The sequence below is a fragment of the Carcharhinus amblyrhynchos genome, chromosome 14 (assembly GCF_965287045.1).
Source record: "Carcharhinus amblyrhynchos chromosome 14, sCarAmb.v2.hapA, whole genome shotgun sequence".
Classification (NCBI taxonomy): domain Eukaryota; kingdom Metazoa; phylum Chordata; class Chondrichthyes; order Carcharhiniformes; family Carcharhinidae; genus Carcharhinus; species Carcharhinus amblyrhynchos.
This window is the reverse complement of record NC_137337.1, coordinates 34834274-34855326: the sequence shown is the minus strand read 5'-3', so window position 1 is coordinate 34855326 and position 21053 is coordinate 34834274. Positions and strand designations below refer to the sequence as shown.

General features: G+C 40.1%; 1 protein-coding gene across 1 annotated transcript; it reads left to right on the top strand.

Annotated features, from left to right (window-relative positions):
* Nucleotides 1-287: 287 nt before the first annotated feature.
* On the top strand, nucleotides 288-18530 carry vcpkmt (valosin containing protein lysine (K) methyltransferase). The gene is made up of 5 exons (XM_080202636.1): nucleotides 288-647; nucleotides 4581-4691; nucleotides 10057-10129; nucleotides 13418-13537; nucleotides 15584-18530. Exons 1-5 carry the CDS (start codon nucleotides 403-405, stop codon nucleotides 15692-15694), a joined length of 660 nt encoding a protein of 219 aa, XP_080058762.1. The 5' UTR covers nucleotides 288-402; the 3' UTR covers nucleotides 15695-18530.
* The last annotated feature ends 2523 nt before the right edge of the window (nucleotides 18531-21053 follow it).

Below are 21053 nucleotides of genomic sequence, written 5' to 3'. Positions count from 1 at the left end.
GGCCACAAGCTTTCAGAGCGCTGGCTGCTCCTTCATCAGATGAGTGGGAATTTTGTTCACAAACAGGACCTCCCATCCTCTCACTGATATCCAGCCGAGCGGCGTTTCCACGGTTACCAGCTGCACGGCCCGCCCACCCGAACGCCGTCGTTGGTCAGAAATAAGCCAATGAGCGGCGGCAGCGGGCGGCGTCCACCCGTTTGAATGTAAACGTGGCAGGGATTGGCTGCAGGCCCGTGCGTCACAGCTGCCTCACCACGTGATCATTTATAGTTAGCCGTTGCCGTTGGAACCGGGCCTAGTTGGTTTGGTTTTTGGCCTGTTTGGGCTTTGGAGCTTGGCCTCTAGTCTGGGCGGTGCTTCGGTTTCTGTTGGCGGGCTGGAGAGTCCTTCTTCCCGCTAATGGCGAGGCTTGAGCCCGATTATTTTGTGCGGGCGGTGGAGCGGCGGTCTGGCGCGGAGTTGCGCATCAAGCAGCGCAGCGCCGGCGACGTGGGCTGTGTGGTGTGGGATGCGGCGCTGGTGCTGGCCAAATACCTGGAGACCAGTGCTTTTTATCGGGACGGCCTCCACGCGTTTGCCGGGAAGAGCGTGGTGGAGTTGGGGTCAGGGACCGGAGTGGTGGGACTGATAGCTTCAACTCTGGGGTAAAGATAATCTCGCTTCTATTTGTTAGTATGAAGGTGTTAGAGACGATGCTGAGGGGAAATGATTACAGATCGAGTTAGAGCTTTGATGTTTTCAGTGTCCGGCATTCATCCATTCAGTCCAAAGACGTGCGGATAAGGTAGATTGGCCATGTTACATTGGCCCTTAGTGTCAGGGGTATTAGCTAGGATAAATGTATGGGGATAGAGCCTGGGTGGGATTGTGGTTGGAGCAGACTTGATGGGCCGAATGGCCTCTTTCGGCACTGTAGGATTCTATCCCTTAAGATGGTGATTTCTGAATTTATAACACTGAAATAAGCCAAACTGCCGTTTTCATTCTCCAATAAAATCGTCTAACCTGCATGGGAACCAACATGTTCCAGTGAACATCCAGCTTCATCTCAAATTCATCTGCACTATTTGCATCAACTCCCCTTCATAATGTTTTCCGCATTCTAGCCAGATTGATTTTCCTATTGGTTTTGTTTGTGACTATATTTATGGCCCCTAGTTTTGGTATTTGAACAAAAGTGACTCCATATGCCTTATCAAACCCCTTTCATCTTAAAGATCTCTATCTGGTCACCCTTTGCTGTGCCTATAGAAAGAATCCCTAGCCAGTTGAATGGAACTGGAAATATGCCTTTGTGGATTTTTCTGGATCTATTTGCAACATCAGTCCAAAATCCTATTCATTCCCAAATTGGCAGTTCTTGAAATCATTCTAAATTGCACTTCTCTCCAAGAACCTGAGAGAATGAGAGGTGGCTGATTGCAGAAAGAAGACCTAACAATGAGCTAAGTAAATTGTTTTCTACAGGCTGCTTCTTCCAGATATCACTTTGCTTCCAGGTACCGGATGTTAACAATCCCCATCTTCATTTCCACCCCTCTGCCCCAGTTTGTTCTGCAAGCCACTGGATGAGTTGAAACTACTTGGCAAGCTTACTGCTTTGTGACTATATACAGAAAATAGGAAAATATCAAAAACTTGCATTTATAATGCCTTTACTGTGTTCAAAGGAGTATTATCAGACAAAAATTGCCACCAATCTACAAATGAGATTTGGGGCTGAGATGAAAAGCTTTTTCAAAGAGTCTTGTTTTAAGGAGTGTTTTGAAGTGGGAAAACGGAGAACTTTGGGAGTGCTGCAACTCCAGAATTTGGAACTTGGGCAGCAGCCAATAGGGTTAGTGGGTAATGACAGTTGGGGATGGACAAGAGGCTAGTACTGATTAGTACAAAGATCTGAGAGGATTGTAAGACTGGAGGAGGTTACAAGGCCATCAGTATGGTTGAATGGTATTTAGTGTGTTGGGACATGGGCAGCAGAGTTTTGGATGAGCTCAAACTTGTGGGGAGTGGAAGATGCAGTGGTGTGGTGCTTTTGAATAGTCAAGTCAGGTGATCAAAGGGCAAAGGTTTTAGCTTCAGATGAGCAGAGGCAGGGACGAGCCATGTTATGGATGTGCAATTAATGGATCCTAACTAATCCTAATTAATGGATTCCTGCAGTAATTTTCCAGTGTTTTCTCTTTTGGTTTCAGATTCCGGCATCCAGAGTAATTTGCTTTTATCCAATGTTATGGATGTGTCATTTGTGATAAGGATAATATGGGGTTGGAGGCTCAGTTCTGGGCCAAATCCCTCTGAGCTTTTAGTCAGCTGTCCAAACATTGGTTCCCTTGGCTTTGTCGCTTTCTTATCATGCTGTGAAATGAGTGAAGCCATTTTCCTTTGTTAAAAAATTCTGTGTAAGTGGAAATTGTTGTTGGGGTGCCACAAAATTTGAGCCATATATTTTGGGCTGATCAGGTATCATTGGTCGTGTCACCTTCAGTGTGCTTTTCTTGTCTCTGATTGTTGTGTTGTGGCCAAACGGGAGGCTTGAAGCAAAATATTTGCATGAATTTTTTTTATGTTCATCGCTTTGCTGTCTTGGGCCTACTTTATAGAACTCCCTAACTTTAACTTTTATTGCTGATTTATTATTTCCACCCCTATATTTAAAAGCCTATCTTTTTGACTGCCTGCAGTCAAGTGCTTGAACTGCTGTATCACCTGGTCTTTCTTGTTCTATGTACTATACAAGTATAAATTGTTAGGATCCATTAAGCCAAGAGAATGCAATGACTTTCAACTGTTAGCTAGCTGAGGCAAATATGTAGTAATTTATCATGCCACAAAACTTCTCTGTTAGTAATTTACTATTTAAAAAAATTAATTCATTGGATGGAAGCATCACTGCCTAGGCAAACATTTTATTTCCCATCCCTAATTGCTCTTGAGAAGCTGTTGATAAGTTACCTATCTGATCCACTGCAGTCCAGGTAGTGTAGGTATGTCCCCAGCACTGTTAGAAAGGGAATTCCTGGATTTGATGCAATGACGGTAGTGATACAGTTCAAGTCAGGATGGCATATGATTTGGAGGGAACTTGGTAGCTGATGGTGTTCCCATGCTCCTGTTGTTTATTCAAAATCATAGAGGACATGGGTTTTGAAGGTGCCGTCAAAGAAGCCTTGGCAAGTTGCTGTAATGCACCCTATGGATAGCATTACAACCTTGGTGCACCTGTGGTGGAGGTAGTGAATATTGATTTGACAAATGGGATGCTAGTCAAATTCTCTGCTTTGCCTTGGATGGCAGTGAAGTTCTTGGCTTTTGGTTGGGGCTGTACTCATCAGGAAATGGGGAGCATTCCACCGCCCTAGTGGACCTGAGTTTGATTCCTGGCTTAGGTCACCATGTAGACTCCACACAGATGTTTTCCCTGTGTCTGCGTGGGTTTCCTCTGGGTGCTCCCACAGTCCGAAAGACGTACTGGTTAAGTGCATTGACTATGCTAAATTGTCCCTCGGTGTACCCGAACAGACACTGGAGTGTGGCGTCTAGGGGATTTTCACAGTAATGTTATTGCAGTGTTAATGAAAGCCTACTTGTAACACTAATAAATAAACTTCAATTTAGTGTCTTACCTGCTTTTATGGCCACTGTATTTATATGGCTGGTTCAGTTTCTGGTCAGTGGCAACCCCCAGGATGTTGATCGTGAGGGCTTTGGTAATAGTATTGCCATTGAATGTCAAGGGGACATAATTAGATTCTCTCTTGTTAGACATGTTAATTGCCTGGCCTTTGTGTGATGTGAATGTTACTTGTCACTTATCAGCCCAAGCCTGGATGTTGTCCAGTTCTTGCTGCATATAGGCACAGTCTGCTTCAATATCTGAGGAGTTGTTGATGGTACTGACATTCTGATGGAAGGAAGATCATGAGGCTGAAGTTGGATGGGCCTTGGAAGTCCTGAAGCAATGTCCTGTGACTTAATGATTGACGTCTAACAGTGACAACCATCTTTTATGGGCCTGGGTGGGATAATCTGTTGGTGCAGACTTAATGGACTGAATGGCCTCCTTCTGCATTGTAGGGATCCTGTGATGCTAAAAAGAAGTGGCACTAGCATAACCCAAACAGAGCATCTGAGAACAGTCTCTTGAAAGCACTGTCAACAACACCTTCCATTGATCTGCCAGTTATTGAGTAACTGGTATGACAGTAATTAGATCAGATTTGTCCAGCCTTTTGTTGATGGATATCTGGATAATTTTCCATTGTTGGTTGGATGCCACTGGGAGTAGCTTGGCTGGGAATGCAGATAGTTCTGGAACACAGACTTTAGCACTACAATCAGATATTGACTGGGCTATTGGTCTTTGCTGTATTTAGTGTGCTCAGTTGTTTCTTGATCCAATGGGCAAGAATTGAATTGGTTGAAGACTGACATTTGTGACAAAGACCTTGGGATGCGACTGAGATTGATTATCAATTTGGAACCTCTGACTGTGGTTATGCAAAATCAAATAAGATGTTTTGATATTTTATGTTTGATTTTAATTCAAAGTTAATGTTTTTCTTTCTGTTTTCCAGGGCACATGTCACAGTCACAGATCTTGAAGAGTTGCAGGATTTACTTAACATAAACATCAATGATAACAAGGACCTGGTTACTGGTTCTATCCAAGCCAAGGTACTTAAATGGTTTGTACTTACTTGACTTTAAAATTTTGCAGCATAAGTTTTCATCTGTTTGTAGTTTTAGTACTCAGAACAGAAGCTTGGGAATCCAGATCGTCTTTGCATCAGCTTCACTGAATTTTTTTCAAGTAGATACTGGTTTCTTTGGGGGTGGCAGAAATGGGGAGTGGTGATCTTTCTCTACATACCAAAGGATGAAGATAGCTTGTGAAAGAAGAAATAAATGGGAAGAGAAGAAACTGTCACTAAATGGAAACCATCACATTAGTCTGTCAAAATATTTCAGATTTCTCTTGAAACCTTTAATTGCTTATCTCTGAAGGTACAGAATACTTCCATTTTGTCCATCAGTTCCATGGATAACTTCCAATCACCTTTTTGTCGGTGCAGCATCTTTAGAGAAGCAGTTCATCTCTTCTTTAGTACCAAGCTGTGATATCTTTCTACTGATATCCGATGGCATTGACATTAGTTTCAGGAAGGGAAACTTTAACTGTTACGGCTTGAAGAACCACCTGTAATCAAGGTGAGAGCAAGCTGTAACATGGTGAAACTTGAACCCAAGTAGTATTGAGAGCTTTTTTTCTCCAGTAGTTACTATTCCATTATGCATTCATCTGAAAATGAACTTGGTTTTCATTATGTTGATACTAAAGAAGGAATAAATCATTAGTATAAATAGTTGCAATACCTGAGAAATCTGTAAACAAATCTGAGTTTTGAAACTTGGAAAGGGAGCTGAAAGCTGTTACTTATAATTTACATGACCTAATGTTTGGTAAATGGCAATATCTGATTCATGCAACATTGTTTGGATATATTGCATTTAGATGCTGGTCCAAGAATCAAATTTAAAGGCACATTTCCTCAGTAATACCTTTTATATTTAGAGTTCTGTGGTTTAAAAATGAATAAATGTGTACTAGCAAAGGTAGCTCGTATATCTAGATACAGTCTTTTGGTCACGTCCTTTTCCACATAGTAAATTCCCATGTCTGATCAGGAAGTTAATGTCTTTTGTTCAAGAAGTCTTATTGAGAAATGGGCAGTAACGATGGAGGAAGAATTAACCTGAACATATTAACACCTTGTGCCCTTTAGTGGTGAAGTACTTTATTTCATAAAAGTTTTTGCAATGCAGTCGCTATTCCATAGGAAAATATAACAGTTTGCATATATGAAAATCCAACAGCAAATTAAATAAATGTGAGTTTTGGTGGTTGAGTGGTCAGAACAAAAGGATACAGCATTGTTCATAATGATGACATTCCATGAGCTATTATCTGAAACAGTCCCGAGGGATGTATGTAATGATTCATTTGAAAGATAGGCTATGCTGGTGATGTTTTCAATAATGCACTGAGCTTTGGATCATGGAATCAAGTCCTAAAATTGGGCTTGAAATGAAATATTGTTTCTACCAGCTGAGCAAAGCTAATACAGAATGTTTAAATTGTAATTGCCAATCAATGCAAAATGCAGAAAAGAATTTGTTATCAAAATGTTTTGCAAGCATCTTGAGTGTATTTTGTTTGTATCATTGAGCTTTGTTAATGGAATGATATGTAGTTGATGACTGCAGTCAAAAAAAAGGGCATGATTTTGCCAGTGGAGAAGTTCATGGCAAAATTCTCCCATTTTGAGACTAGGTTCCATGGCAGATGCAGAACATGAAGAGCTGGCAGGAAGACACGCTAAATCTTCTGGCCCAGACCTCATCAATATGCACTGGGTGCTTTTTGTCGTGTTCGGTGGCAGGGCAGGCCTGGAGGGTGTGTAGTCTGCTGTCTTGCCTGGGTGCCATATTAGGTGTCAAACATCACTATTCCACCATTAAAGAAAGAAGATGGGAGTATCACATGATGCAAGCATGGGAATATTCATATTTTTGTGAGCTCTGACATTGCTCATTTTTTAATCCTTTTTAAAATCCAGTACGGTTCATAATTGCTTTATCCTGGGATGTAGACTTTCATTGGAACATTTTTGGTGGCATACTGATGACAAGATGCTGAGAAGTGCCAGGGAAATCTTGCTTTAAAAGGGAGCACCTGAGGCAAGTCTGGGCTATCAGCATGGTGACCTGGCTGGGGAGCAAGCTCTGCACCCAGTGCTATTGAAGAAGTTAACTAAACATTATCAAAGTTACAGATGACAAACTTGGATGAACTCGAGGAAACCAGCAAGAGACTCGGTGAGATGGAAGATAGAATCCTTAAAGTGCTGCTTCTTCAGTCAAGGCTTGACTCCAATCCTTAGCGAATCAGTTGCACAGTGTGTCAGATATCCTGATGGATCTAGAGGATTGGGGTCAGAGGAGAGGTGTCTATGTGATTGGTTTTCCAGAGGGAGCTGAAAGCAAGTTCCTGTTGGGCCTTTTGGAGACTGAGTGTCAGGGCAAGGTAGATCAAGCTCAAGGGGACAAACCGTGCCTTATTCTCGAGGCCCAAGGACAGCCAACATCCATGGCCTGTTGTGTATTTCCATGGCTTTAGGCCACTAGAGAATTTTGGAGGAAGGATGGGACTTGGCTCTGTGATGGCATGAACTTTCTTCCAGGATTTCCTGATGGCAATGCAGCGAAGACACAGAGGCTTCAAAGTGGTAGGAAAGATTTAAGTCTTTTTTGAAATTCTGAATGCCCTGCACTATCTTGTTGTTCTGAGGGTCACCCTCAAAAGGACAATCCTGTTGAGGCTTTGACTTTTTTAGAAACTGGAAATAATTTGCAATTGTGATCAGCTTTGTGAACCCAGGACTGTACTCCCTGTAATTATTTTCTCGTGTTGATCCTGTTCGGTGCTTTTTCATAGTGGTGAGGAGGGCACTCCTGTGACTGAACCGTGAAGCCACGTTTCGCTGACTATCTTGTTTAGAATCATGTTCTGCAGTTCATCGTCATTAATCCTTGAATATATCCCCTAGTATTGCATCTCAATTGATTTTGTTACATGATTTATCATATCGATAGGACAATCCTGAGTGATCATAAGTCCAAGGACACTCATCCTTATCATTTTAATTTCTTCTCTTAATTGATCTTTGTCAATGTGATAACTCGCATATCGAGGAAATCCTGTGAGATCCTGAGGCAGATTTCACCAGCTGTCCTTTAAGAGTCATATCCTGTATCAATCCTTGTGAATCATTGAATGTATCCCCTGTAATTCTGTATATTGATTGATCCTGTGACGTGATTCATTACATTATGTATGTGGTAGTGAATTTTTGCTTGTCATCCTGATATACCCAAGAGTATTAATTTATCTTTAATGGAATGCATCTCACAATATACTACTTGCTCTTGTGTATTGTGTAGGTTGTGTGGTATTAGAGCTGTGTGACTTTCATCCATTCCCTTGTCTTATAATCTCGGTGTAAAATGATGGATATTTTCACCAGGTATCCTTTATTGCAATTATGGTTAAAATAAATAGCGCCATTGCAGGGAGATGTGCATGTGGTTTAATATGAAGGTGGTGGGTAGGACCCAACAAGCCCTCACAGCAGGTGAGGGAAAACTCCAGCTGGAATTTATGAGCTTGTGTATTTTTTTAGCATTTCTGTTGTTTTGGGGTTAGAATCCTTGCTTAACTCCTGTTATGTTACAGATAGACTATATATACTGGGAAGTGACATTTTATTTTTTTGTTTCAAGGGCGCTTCCACTAGGGATGGGGAAGTCATCTTTGGTGTGCACCCAAGTGTGATGCAAAAATCCATGGAGGTTTAACCACCATTTTCTTGGTTGTGCACTGCTGAGCCAGTTGTGGTTGTATCCTGTTATTCCTCCATCCTTCTGTATATCCTTTTGTTACTTGTGTGGTGGGAGGCACTGAATACAAGGAATAATCCAAATCAACTGGGTTGGGTTTTTTTAATCTATTTGTATTTGTTTGAAATTGATCCTGCTGTTTGTGTTTTTAATTTAAATAAAGAGAAAGATCTCCCTCTTGATAATGAAGATAGATCTCCAAGAGATCCAAGTCTAAAAGATGGAACTTCTGAAAACAATGATGGATCTCCAGAAGCTTTCTGAGACTGGAAGATACATCTCCTCCAGGGCACCTAATCTGAAGGGTGCCTTCAGATGCACCCCTGACCCACTGATGTGTCATACCAGGATTGTGGAAAGCCTTCATCCTAAATTCCAGGGGACAGCCCCAAGCATTGTTTAGATGAATCCTGCCAGTGTTTTCCTGCCAGCACTGAGGAAAACCTGGCGTGGGGATCGGGCCCATTTGCATCCGATAAACGGGTTGCAAATAAAGTTCATGCCAGTTGCTGGTGGGTTTTCCAAGCTGCTATGGTAAGCACCAGTGAAAGGTCTTGCTGTAAATTCACGCTGGTGAAACTGATTTCTGGGCCTCCCGCCATATATGTCCACCGTGCCCACTGTCGAATCCACCAGCAGGGGGTTTGGGAGAATTCCATGGCAGGGGTGGGTTACAAATAGCCATCACTTTGCAGAGTGCATATTGGCTGTTTTTATTTTCATTGACATGTTTTGTGCAGAAGTGACATGATAGCTCTGGTATTTGATAACATGTCAATCTTGGGTTGAACTGTGCAACTTGCTCTCGTTTGAAGTAAGATGGATTTGGAAGTGTACCCTGGGTTTTTTTAAATGAGTTGTTGATCCTTTCAGAGTCTGACATTGCTGTATCTCCTAATGTTTATAAAGTTGCTCCATAGGGAGCACATATCCACATCCATGAAAGTTATAGCTTAGTGTGTAACTTCAGCCTTGCCAGCTGTGGTTCTCACATTCAGGTCCTGATTTACACACACAAAATGTAATCAACAAGGCTAATTGAATGTTGGCCTTTATTTCTAGTAAGTTGGAATACAAAAGTGAGGAAATGATGCTTTCGTTGTGCAGAGTTTTTGGGTTCAGATTCTATCTGGAAAAGCTGTGTTCAGTTTTAGGCACCGATTCTTAAAGAAACTGACTTCTCGAGGGAGTACAGTACAGATTCTCCAGGATGATACCAGGGATTAATGTATTAAATTAGGAGGATAGGTTGTGTAACACTGGTTTGTATTCCCTTTTGGATTTGATAGAGAAACTATGTCCTCTGAAACAATCCAGAGCAAGCAGGTATAATAATATTAGAACAATGCTGTTTTGGACTAAATCAAGAAGTATTTCTGCACACAGTTGTGAACATTTGGAACTTGCCCTTGAGTGATTTTTGCTAAACTGTCAAAGGATATTGGTTAAAGGTGAATAAATGAAGTTGAGGTACAAATCACCTAAAATCTAATTGAATGCTGAAACTGGGGTGAGGGGCTGAATGACCTCTCCATTTTTTCTAAATTTAACACAATTGTGCCCTTAATGTTTCTATTCTGTGGTATTTTTCAGGGGTGAAAGCGTGAAAGACCTTCCACCTGAGCCGGACTACATTCTTGTGGCAGACTGTATTTACTATGAGGAGGTGTGTATACCTGAGATTTTAAAGGGTAGCTTCCTGAACTAATATACAATTTGTAAAGTTGTTCCTGAACATTGTTTTTAATTATTCCTACAGAAAAATCAAATTGTGCCTTTTCTCATCAGATACAAAGACCAGCAGATGGCATGTACATGTAGTTAATTTAGTGTTTATGCAATATAAATATATCCTTGAATTTGAAATATATAATCTTCAAATAGCATTGATGTAACATCGAACTGAGTGCAAGGCTAGCATACGTATGCATGCATTAACTCTGTTGTCACATTTAAAGTATAGAAAAATATGGATGCTTGCTACATTTAAGACCATTTAGTCCATTGTGCTTTGTATGGTTCTTCGCTAAAGCAACCCAAAACTAAATGCCCTGCCCTATATTGACTTGCACGCTATTTCTAAAATTCCACCTTTGAACTGTTTGCGCACATTTACAGTACTTAGGTGCATCCTAACAATGTTTGGCTAAGATGAGGTTGAAAATCATCAAGCTAATCTTAATTATAGTATTTAAAAATGTCTTCATAGAATGAAATGTAGCAAGATTGTGCACAATGTTCACCTGTATAGCTTTTGAAGCTTCAGAATGTGTGTATGAAGAAAACAGATAGTTAGTGGATCAGGCAGAATCTGTAGAAAAAATAACGTAGAGCAGTATGCTGTTCTTGCTGCAGCTGTATAGGGCATTGGTGAGGCTGCAGCTGGAGTACTGTGTGCAGTTTTGGGCGCCGCACTTACGCAAGGATATTTTGGCCTTGGAGGGAGTGCAGAGGAGGTTTACTAGGCTGATACCGGAGTTGAGGGGGTTGAGCTATGAGGAGAGGCTGAATAAACTAGGCTTGTACTCGTTAGAGTTTAGAAGAATGAGGGGAGATCTCATTGAGACATATAAGATGATGAATGGGATGGATAGGATAGGGGTGGAGAGGCTCTTCCCGCTCAGAAAGGACAGTAGGACTAGGGGGCACAGCCTCAAGATAAAGGGGGGGCAGTTTAGAACGGAGTTGAGGAGGAACTTCTTCACTCAAAGGGCGGTGAATCTCTGGAATTCTCTGCCCGTTGAAGTGGTGGAGGCTGCCTTGCTAAATATTTTTAAGACGCGGGTTGATGGGTTTTTGATAAGCGAGGGGATTATAGGTTATGGGGAGAGGGCGGGAATGTGGAACTGAGCCACGACAGATCAGCTATGATCTTATTGAATGGCGGGGCAGGCTCGAAGGGCTAGATGGCCTACTCCTGCTCCTATTTCTTATGTTCTTATGTTCTTAGTACAGCACAGTACAGGCCCTGCTGCCCTTGATGTTGTACCAAGCTATGTCTGAACCCAAGATCAAGCTATCCCACTCCCTATCATTCTCGTGAAAGGAAGGTAAAGTTAATGTTTCAGATCAAGTGATGTTTTGTCAGAATACTTCATTTCTCACAGATGTTGCCTGATCTGTAAAATGTAAATGTTGGAAAATGTATTTCCAACATTTTCTGATAATTTCAAATTTCTACATCAATAGAATTTCATTTTGTGCTGTATTTTAACATTTGGACTGAGGGTGATCCTTACAAAACGTTGGCTGGTATTTATAAAATTTCAGTTTACGTGCTGCTTATTACAGCAGTAAAGCTACACTTGTAAGGGATATTTTTAATCCTACGCAACATTTTAAATGTTCACTTTAATTTTTGTCATTCCCATTCCTAGTACTAATTTTATTTTTACTTGAACTGCCATTTTTCTATAATCCAACATTATTTATTTTTTCAAACTTATTCTTCAGTTTCTAGCCTTTTAAAAATGAGAAGCTCTCAAAATTAATTTTCATTGTTGAAAATTAACTGCAAACATGTTTTTTGCTAATTGAAAGGCCACACACTGGTTTGACCAATGGTCAATATACAAAACATCTCAGATGGGTAGAACTGACAAATTATTATATTTTGGCACACTAGATAATGTGTTGAGATATGGAAACTTAAAGCATTAAGATTACAGTATCTGTTTTCCTTACTGTATGGAAGAGCCAATTATTTTTAAGATTTATTTTAAACAGTGAGAGGCTGGAAAGTGTTGAACTCCAAAGAAATTTGGGTGTCTTTTCATCACTGGAAGGTAACATGTAGGTGCAGTAAACAATTAAGGCACATGGTATATTGGCCTTATACTCACATCCTCTTGTAGTAAAGGTAAAGTTATCTTACTGTATTGTATAGAGCCTTGGTAGGACTGCATCTGGAATATTGTGTACACTTTTGGTCTACTTGCATAAGGCAAGATTTACTTCCATTGAAGCAATGAAACAAACAAAGGTTCACTAGATTAATTCCTGGGATGAAGTGATTGTCGTATGAGGAAAGATTAAATAGACTACACCTTTATACTCTGGAATTTGGAAGAATGAGTGGTGATCTCATTCAAACATACAAAATTCTTACAGGTTTTCACTGGGTAGATGTGGGAAAGATGTTTCCCTTGGCTGGGGAGTCCCTACCTAGAATCAGGGGGTAACAATCGCAGAATAAGGGGCAGGCCATTTAGGACTGAGATGAGAAGAAATTTCTTCATTCAGAGGGTAATGAATCTTTGGCATTCTCTGCCTTAGAGGGATGTGGAATCGTTGAGAATGTTCAGGACTTGGATTGATAGATTTCTACACATTTAGAAATATCCAGGGATGGGGATAGTGCAGGAAAATGATATTTATGTAGAAGATCAGCCATGGTATGGCCAGAACTCTCCATTCACCTGACGAAGAGGGAAACCTCGAAAGCTTGTGAGTCTATTATCAAATAAATCAGTTGGACTAAAACCTGGTGTTGTCAGACTTTTTACTGTGTTTACGCCAGTCCAACGCCGGCATATCCACATCATGACTCATTGAATGATGCAGTGGGCTTTAAGGATTGAATGGCTTACTACTCCAATTTCTCATGTTCTCACACCTCGCTACACATTATTAAAATGTGTAATTGACTGAGCTTGATCTCTTTGTACTTGATTCGTTTGCCACTGGCATTTTAGAAAAATAGTAATTTTATTTTCACATCAAGTTGCCCTTTGTCTCCACGTGCATTTCTTGTTTGAAGACTGTAGATTTTCAGTTTTGTGTATAAATTCTTACTTTAATATTTTAGATGGTTAACCATTTTATTCTAAAAAAACAAATTGTACCATGTGACTATTCAGCTTCTACTACATTGTATGAATATAGGTTTGAAATGAGATAATCTTTGTCACGTTCAAAATATGAATGTTGTTTCAACAATATATTGTTCTTGCAGTCGTTAGAGCCCTTGCTGAGGACCATGAAGGAGCTTGCAGGAAGCAATAGCTGTATCTTGTGTTGCTATGAAGAGAGGACAATGGGAAACAACCCTAAAATAGAGAATCGTTTTTTTGAGGTAATATTTTTCATTAAACCAATGGCCACATTTTTTTCTATTGGATTAACTGTAGTTCCATGGTTAATGTTTAGCTTGATAAAGAATGAGATATTGACAAACTGAAATTAGTTGTTCACCATATTCATTTAAACTCTGTTGTCACACATTGGAAAGTGTTTTCTTAATCTCCAATCGAATTATAGCTAGGATTTTGAGAGATCAAATCTTGGTACTTGAAAATTGGTTATACACTTTAGCTGTTGCATAACAAATAAATTTGCTTCAAACCTGAGGAATTTGTCAACAACCACTAATTAATGTGAGGCAGATCAAAATTAATCCAATGCTTTCAACTCAGAGAGCAGACATGACCTGCAGTTTTGCTTAATCATTTCCGAGAGAATGGAAAAGATGCAATGTTGATTCATCTTAACAACTGTAACAGATTATAGTTAGAAAGTCAGGCTCGAGTTATGGTTCAATCCAATCCATTTCACACACTTTTCCAATCCCTTCACTTCGCTCCTGGAGCCCATGATTGAATTTTGCTGTCTTCGCTTTTCATCCACCAGCCTCCATATTAAACGGTTCATCCTCCACCATTTTTGCCAGCTTCAGAGTGATGTTACCACCAAACACATTTTCACCTGCCTTCTCTCCAGCATTTCCTCTGCGACAGCTCCTCAGTTGCCCCTAACATCTTCTCCTTTCCCTACAGCACCTATCTACGCGCACACTGGAAATCTAAGACTTGACCTTCACCACCTCCCTTCTCACCATCTAAGGCCCCAAATATTCCTTCCAAGTGAAACAATTATTTATTTGTACTACTTTCAATTTTGTTTCCTGCACTTGTGCCCACAGTGTGATCTCCACATTGGGGAAACCAAATGCAAACTGGAGGGGTGCTTTATAGACTACCTCCGTTCAATTTGCAAACATCGTCCTGGCCTCCCTGATGCTTGTCATTTTAATTCTCCACCATGCTCCCACTCTGATCTTTCTGTCCATGGCCTGCTGCAATGTTCCAATGCAGACAATACATACATTAGCCTTGCACTCCATTTGATGTTACATCAATGCACAGTTGAAGATTACACATTTTAATTACTTACAAAATTTATACTGCTTTAACACTAAATTAACTACATGTACAGCAATCTTAGCTTCATCTTTCATCCAGTCTTCTAAACTCAATATTGAATTCAACAACTTGAGATCATGACTTTTTTTTTCTCTTTTGCAGGCTTGTTCACTTCTTTATCTTTTCATGTTGAATTCAGATCAGCTGCTATATAGCTTCTATATCGCCATTCATGCCTCATCTTTGATTCTTTACTGTACCCATTGCCACTGTTTTTGTCATTTACATCATTAATTCTTTTTTAATTTTTACTTCATTGCTACTCCCTTTCCTTTGCTTCTTTTGCACCCTTTCCCTTTCTCTCCATAAATGCCACCTGATCTGGAATATTTGCAGCATTTTTTTGTTGAGTTAGGCCTTTTCACTTTAGCTGAACAGGTTAAAGGGTAACTTGATGGAAGAATTAGGAGCAGCTAAATGTTCATCTAATCAGAGGCCAGAAAGAAATTGTTATGATGCATGTAGTACCCTCTGTCACAAGCTATTGTTAATGCACACTGTCTAAATTATTGAAAATTACATTAGCCATTTGTTTAAAAAAAAGTATTGCAAGTTATAGAGAAGGAGCCAATAATTAGAATTTGATTTGTAGGCTTGTGGACAGAAAAATGGCAGAGAAAAGGGTGAGCTTCTGTGGTGTGTAACCATCCAAACTCTTTATATCATGAAGTAAGAAAGACAGCAGTAGTTATGTACAGATGATTTGACTGTATTTTCCTTGTTGGTTAGCTTGGATCTAATATTGATTTTAAATATTTGTAAAAGGAAACTGTTTTCATCAGTTGAGAGCTGATGGTGATACTGTCTGGATTCAAAGATATGCAGAGGATGAGCTTTAGTAACTACTCAGCTTAGCTGTAAAAAGATGAAGTGAGATCTGTGGTAAATATTTGCTTCTAATGGCCCTTGTTTTATATCAGCTTTTACAGTCTGATTTTGAAATAGAAGAGATTCCCATGGACAACCATGATGAGGAATACAGAAGTGAAGACATTCATATATTGCACATAAAGAGAAAAAAGCATCATTAAGATTTTTTCACTTTGAAATAAAGACTCCTACTGCTTGTTTTCAGATTACCGCACAAAAGGATTCAACCTGGATGTAAGAAGGGGGTAATAAATATTAGTCTTATTTATATAACCATGACAGAAGCAGAAATAGATCATTTTTATAGCCCATGAATTGATATTCAATCCAGTGGGTGTCAGCTGTTTTGTTCTTCATAGGATGTCGTATCACTGTTATTTTTCACATGTTACAAATATTATCCTTTTCTGGCTTTTATTCTTGGCAGTAAGGCAAGCTGTATGACTTATGTTACTAATTTCTTTTGTTTGAACCTGTATTTAATTTGTACAAAAGCTATAAATACCAGATGCTGTCGGGGAGAGAGAGATGACTGGCTTACTCCAGTTCTTATTCCTTTTATACAAAGGTGTTCAGCCTCTGATTTATGCTGTTGTTAATTAACATCCTGAGCTTTGTTATCATGGTTTATGACATGACACAGCATTTTTTTGATATTGGGTTTATTATCACTGAATTTGGATGTGAACGTTCAGACAGACTACTGGTACTTTGCTACAACATTGTTCTCATTGTGTTTTTTCTAAAAGCAAATCAGATTATAAGTATTGGTTGGTTTTTAAGTGATTTTTAATTCAGTGGTTTTCATGTTAGATTAGCCTTTTTGAAATGTTAATGTTCAGTGTATTGAGCACAGGTTTAAAAATGACCTGAGAATTTCATTAATTTCTGGAATTTTGTAATTGTTTACTGATTACACAAATTTATGTTGCCCTTTAACCCTTTTGAGCTATGAACCTTTGAGATGAAGGTATTAGTTAAATAATTGCAACATACCTGAACCCGAATCTTAGGAAAAGAATGATGTGATTCACTCCTGTGACTAACCATAGCAGATGATGAAGTTTGAATTCAGTAAAAATCTGAAATCAAAAGTGTGATGATGACCATGAAACCATTGATTGTCATAAAACCCAACTGGCTCGCTAATGTTCTTTAGGCAAAGAAATTTGACATCCTGCAACAGAAAATGCTGGAAAACCTTAGCACATCTGACAGCATTTGTGGAAAGAGAATAGAGCCAACGTTTTGAGTTTGGATACCCTTCGTCAGAGCAGTTGGCTCTATTCTTTCTGTGCAGATGCTGTCAGACTTGCTAAGATTTTTCCAGCATTTTCTGTTTTTGTTTCAGATTCCAGCATCTGCAGTATTTTGGTTCAATCTGACGTCCTTACGTGGCTTGGATGCAGATCCACAGCAGTGTGGTTGACCTCTGAAATGGCTGAATGAGCCATTCTGTACAGGGTTAATTAGGAGTGAGCAACGAATGCAGGCTTGTCAATGACACCCATATCCTGTGAAAGAATATAAAAAAGTGCCTGAGACATGAACAATAAACAGAGACTGAGGAAATTAATGTGTAATATCAAAGAGAAAGATATAGAGGGCAATTCTCCCAGTCCACTCGCTGCTTTGAGTAGCTTGAGACATCAGCAGGGGCCATTTCACTGGCTTCCTACTGGGCGTCATGGTCTTTGAGTCTCTAATTGAGATTTCCAATGTACTTGGCGCAGAGCTGATTTCAATGTGGAAATCGGCATTTGCGTCCAATTTGCGGACCTGGGACTGAAGTTTTCCGGGCCACTAGCATCTTGCCTCACCCCACCAGGAGAGGCTCACTCCAGCAGGGTTTACTCCTGCTCCCCACTAATGGGAACAGGTGGCCTGACCCTGCTGGAGGAAATTGAGGCCCCCCAGAAGTTCAGGGGTAAAGAGGGGGGGTGTCCCTTCCTTTGCATTTCAGGGTTGTCCCTGGTGATCTGGAGGCCCACAATGGTGGGGGGGGGAGGAGGGGAACCAGAGACAGGAGGTTGGAAATGTGGGGCCACTGCACCTGCAGTGATCTCCACTATGACAGATGTTCCCGTACCTTTAGTCCAATATCTTGTTTGAAAAATTGATTAAATATCACCATAGAAATTAATTTACAGTAGCAAACTTAATTTGCCCTATTCTTACAATGGGAACATTGGAGTGGGAATAGGCCATTCAGCCCCTCAGCAGCTATGCCATTCAACTACATCATGGTGGAATTAATTTTCCCTTGATGTCAGTAATCTCTGTCCTGAACATAGTCAGTGGCTGAGCCTCCACAGCCCTCTGGGGTAGAGAATTCCAAAGATTCACTACCCTGCGAAGAAATTTCTCCTCATCTCCATCCTAAATGGCTTGTCCCTTATTCTGACACTGGTTCTCCACTCCAGAGACTTGAGTAAACAATATATGCACTGATGTTAAATGCATATACCCACACGGCAATTTAACTGTAGAATATTTAAAATGTCTATAATGAATTATTGCAGTTTAATACAAATGATCAGATGGGCCAAGATTCGTTATGAAAATGTTTCTGAAATTCCTTGTTTTGTCTGAAGATGCACAGCTTGCAGTTATTGTAATGGAGTTGTCAAATATTTTTCGTTGACTGCTGGTTGGAGTTAAAAACGTCTGACTGCAGCAATTTATTGACTTTTGCACTTGTCTTATCTGATTTAAGAATGATCTGTCAGGTTGAAGGTGCCAGCAATGCAACTTTGATATAGTTGATAAGATGACATTGTGTAATAAGTTATGAATGTTTGAATTTTAATTTATTCCATGCATTAAATGATTGAAACCCAAATGGTTTTTGGTGTGCCTCGTCTGTCCAATTTTGTTGCAGGATCAAAGCAAAATGGTTCAGTGCTCACAGCTAAAAATACTTGTTGATATAACGTTACAAACAAAATGTCCTTGATACTGGACATTTTCACCATATGATCTGAGACTTGTGGTTAATTTTATATAAATTTAAATGAAGTTGTAAAATATGATTTTTAAAAAAAGAGCCTTCTCCATTTTGAATATTGCTAAATTGAGAAACATATTGCTGATGTTCCCACCTTGCTCTCATCAGGACAAATGCAAGAATGCCAAATTTTTCTTTCTTTTTCAGCAATTTTTTTCTATTGGAGAAAAGTATGCTGATTCATTCTTGAAACTGTCCTGATCAGTGCATAATAAAAAGCTTTGGCAATGTTTAAAGTTTATTTATTAGTCTCACAAGTTAACACTACAATGAAGTTACTGTGGAAATCCTCCTTGTCCCATACTCCGGTGCCTGTGTGAATACACTGAGGGGCAATTTAGTATGGCCAATGCACTTAATCAGCATGTCTTTCAGACTGTGGAAGGAAACCCACGCAGGCATGGTGAGAACATGCAGACTCCGCACAGACAGTGAACCAAGCCAGGAATTGAACCTGGGTCCCTGCGCTGTGAGGCAGCAGTGCTACCTGCTATGCTGCCCTCTGTCTCTTTCCATTCTAGTACTTGCTACAAAGCACTTCTTGGTGAGGTTTAGAAGAATGAGGGGAGATCTCATTGAGACATATAAGATGATGAATGGGATGGATAGGATAGAGGTGGAGAGACTCTTCCCGCTCAGAAAGGACAGTAGGACTAGGGGGCACAGCCTCAAGATAAAGGGGGGGCGGTTTAGAACGGAGTTGAGGAAGAACTTCTTCACTCAAAGGGTGGTGAATCTCTGGAATTCTCTGCCCGTTGAAGTGGTGGAGGCTGCCTCGCTAAATATTTTTAAGACGTGGGTTGATGGGTTTTTGATAAGCGAGGGGATTAAGGGTTGTGGGGAGAGGGCGGGAAAGTGGAACTGAGCCACGACAGATCAGCCATGATCTTATTGAATGGTGGGGCAGGCTTGAAGGGCTAGATGGCCTACTCCTGCTTCTATTTCTTATGTTTAGCATAACCAGTTGTGAAGTGGAGCTCGGCCTGCTCTGGGCAAGGCAGGGCACAGTTTGCTCTGCGCGTGGCAGGGCTCGGCCTGTTCTTGAACAGTGTGTCTTCTGAACATTAAAGCCATCCCATAATGTAACATTTTTTCCATAGCCCAGATTAACTGTCCTCCAGCCTGACAGAGTGACTATTCATGTTGGATATATTGATATTGCTGTAGAAGAGAGAAAAATACCGTCAGTGATTTGTCCTGTTGGAGATTAAGACTTCCAGTGAGGTTGGAATTGTCAAATATATGGGTGGCTAATGCTCTCTTTAAAGATAACATTGATTAAGGACTGAAGTGTGAAAAGACAGTGAGTAAGTGAAGTTGTAATGGAAGTTGAAATACATTATGTTCAGAGCGTTTATTAAAGCCAAAAGTGGAATGTGTTCAAACTTTATATGAATTATAAAGAGTAGGCCATTCGGCCTTTGAGCTTGCTCTGCCATTCATTATAATGATCATGGCTGATCATATTCAATATCCCTTGATCCCTTTCGCCCCAAAAGCTATATGTAATATATCTGCTTCTTAAATTTACACAATGTTTTGGCCTCAGCTATTCCCTGTGGTAGTGAATTCCACTCATTTCCCATTTTCTTTGGCCATTTGTTCCTAAAGACCTTTAAAATTCACAAGTTTTTAAAAACCACATAAATTTCAAAACCCTGAGTATATTCAAGTTTTTCTTTTGTTGCAGTTTATATTGTTCCATCAACTGATCCATTTCAGTTAGACACTAGTTAAAAGAATGTGGAAAGAGTTCAACTGCAAATTCACATCTGCAATTTGACAGGGATGTGAATCAACAAGTCAAGTATTGCACAACAGACAACAAAAACAGGAGATGCTGGAAAATCTCAGCAGGCCTCACAGCATCTGTGGAGAGAGATCCAATGTTTCAAATCTGGATGACCTTTCATCAGAACCCCATTGCACAATAGATGTTGACAACTTGTTCTGGGTGTGGAGTTGGGTGGCATTGGACAGTCAGGGGTTGACTATTAGGCAATCATGTGAGTTATAATATTAGAAACTTGGATGTATTTGGAACTTTATGTAATGACCCTAGTTCAGTAGTAGCATTTTCTTGGAGTCAGATTGTGGGTTCAAGTTCCAGGACTGAATTAACACTGGTATTTCAGTGCAGCACTGAGAATACTGTATATTCCAAGATACTATATTTCAGATAACATATTAAAACAAAACCCCTCTGTGGGTGTACAGGAAGATGAGATGCCGGTGTTGGACTGGAGTAAGCATAGTAAGAAGTCTCATGACACCAGGTTAAAGTCCAACAGGTTTATTTGGTAGCACAACTGCAGGAGCGACCATTCAAAAGCTTGTGCTATCAAATAAACTGGTTGGACTTTAACCTGATGTTGTGAGACTTCTTACTGGGTGTACAGGATCCCATGGCATTACTCAGAGGGAAGAAGATTTTCCCTGTTTCCTGGTTAAAAACTAAAGTTTAACAATTAGTCACAAGTAGGCTTACATTAACACTGCAATAGAATTACTGT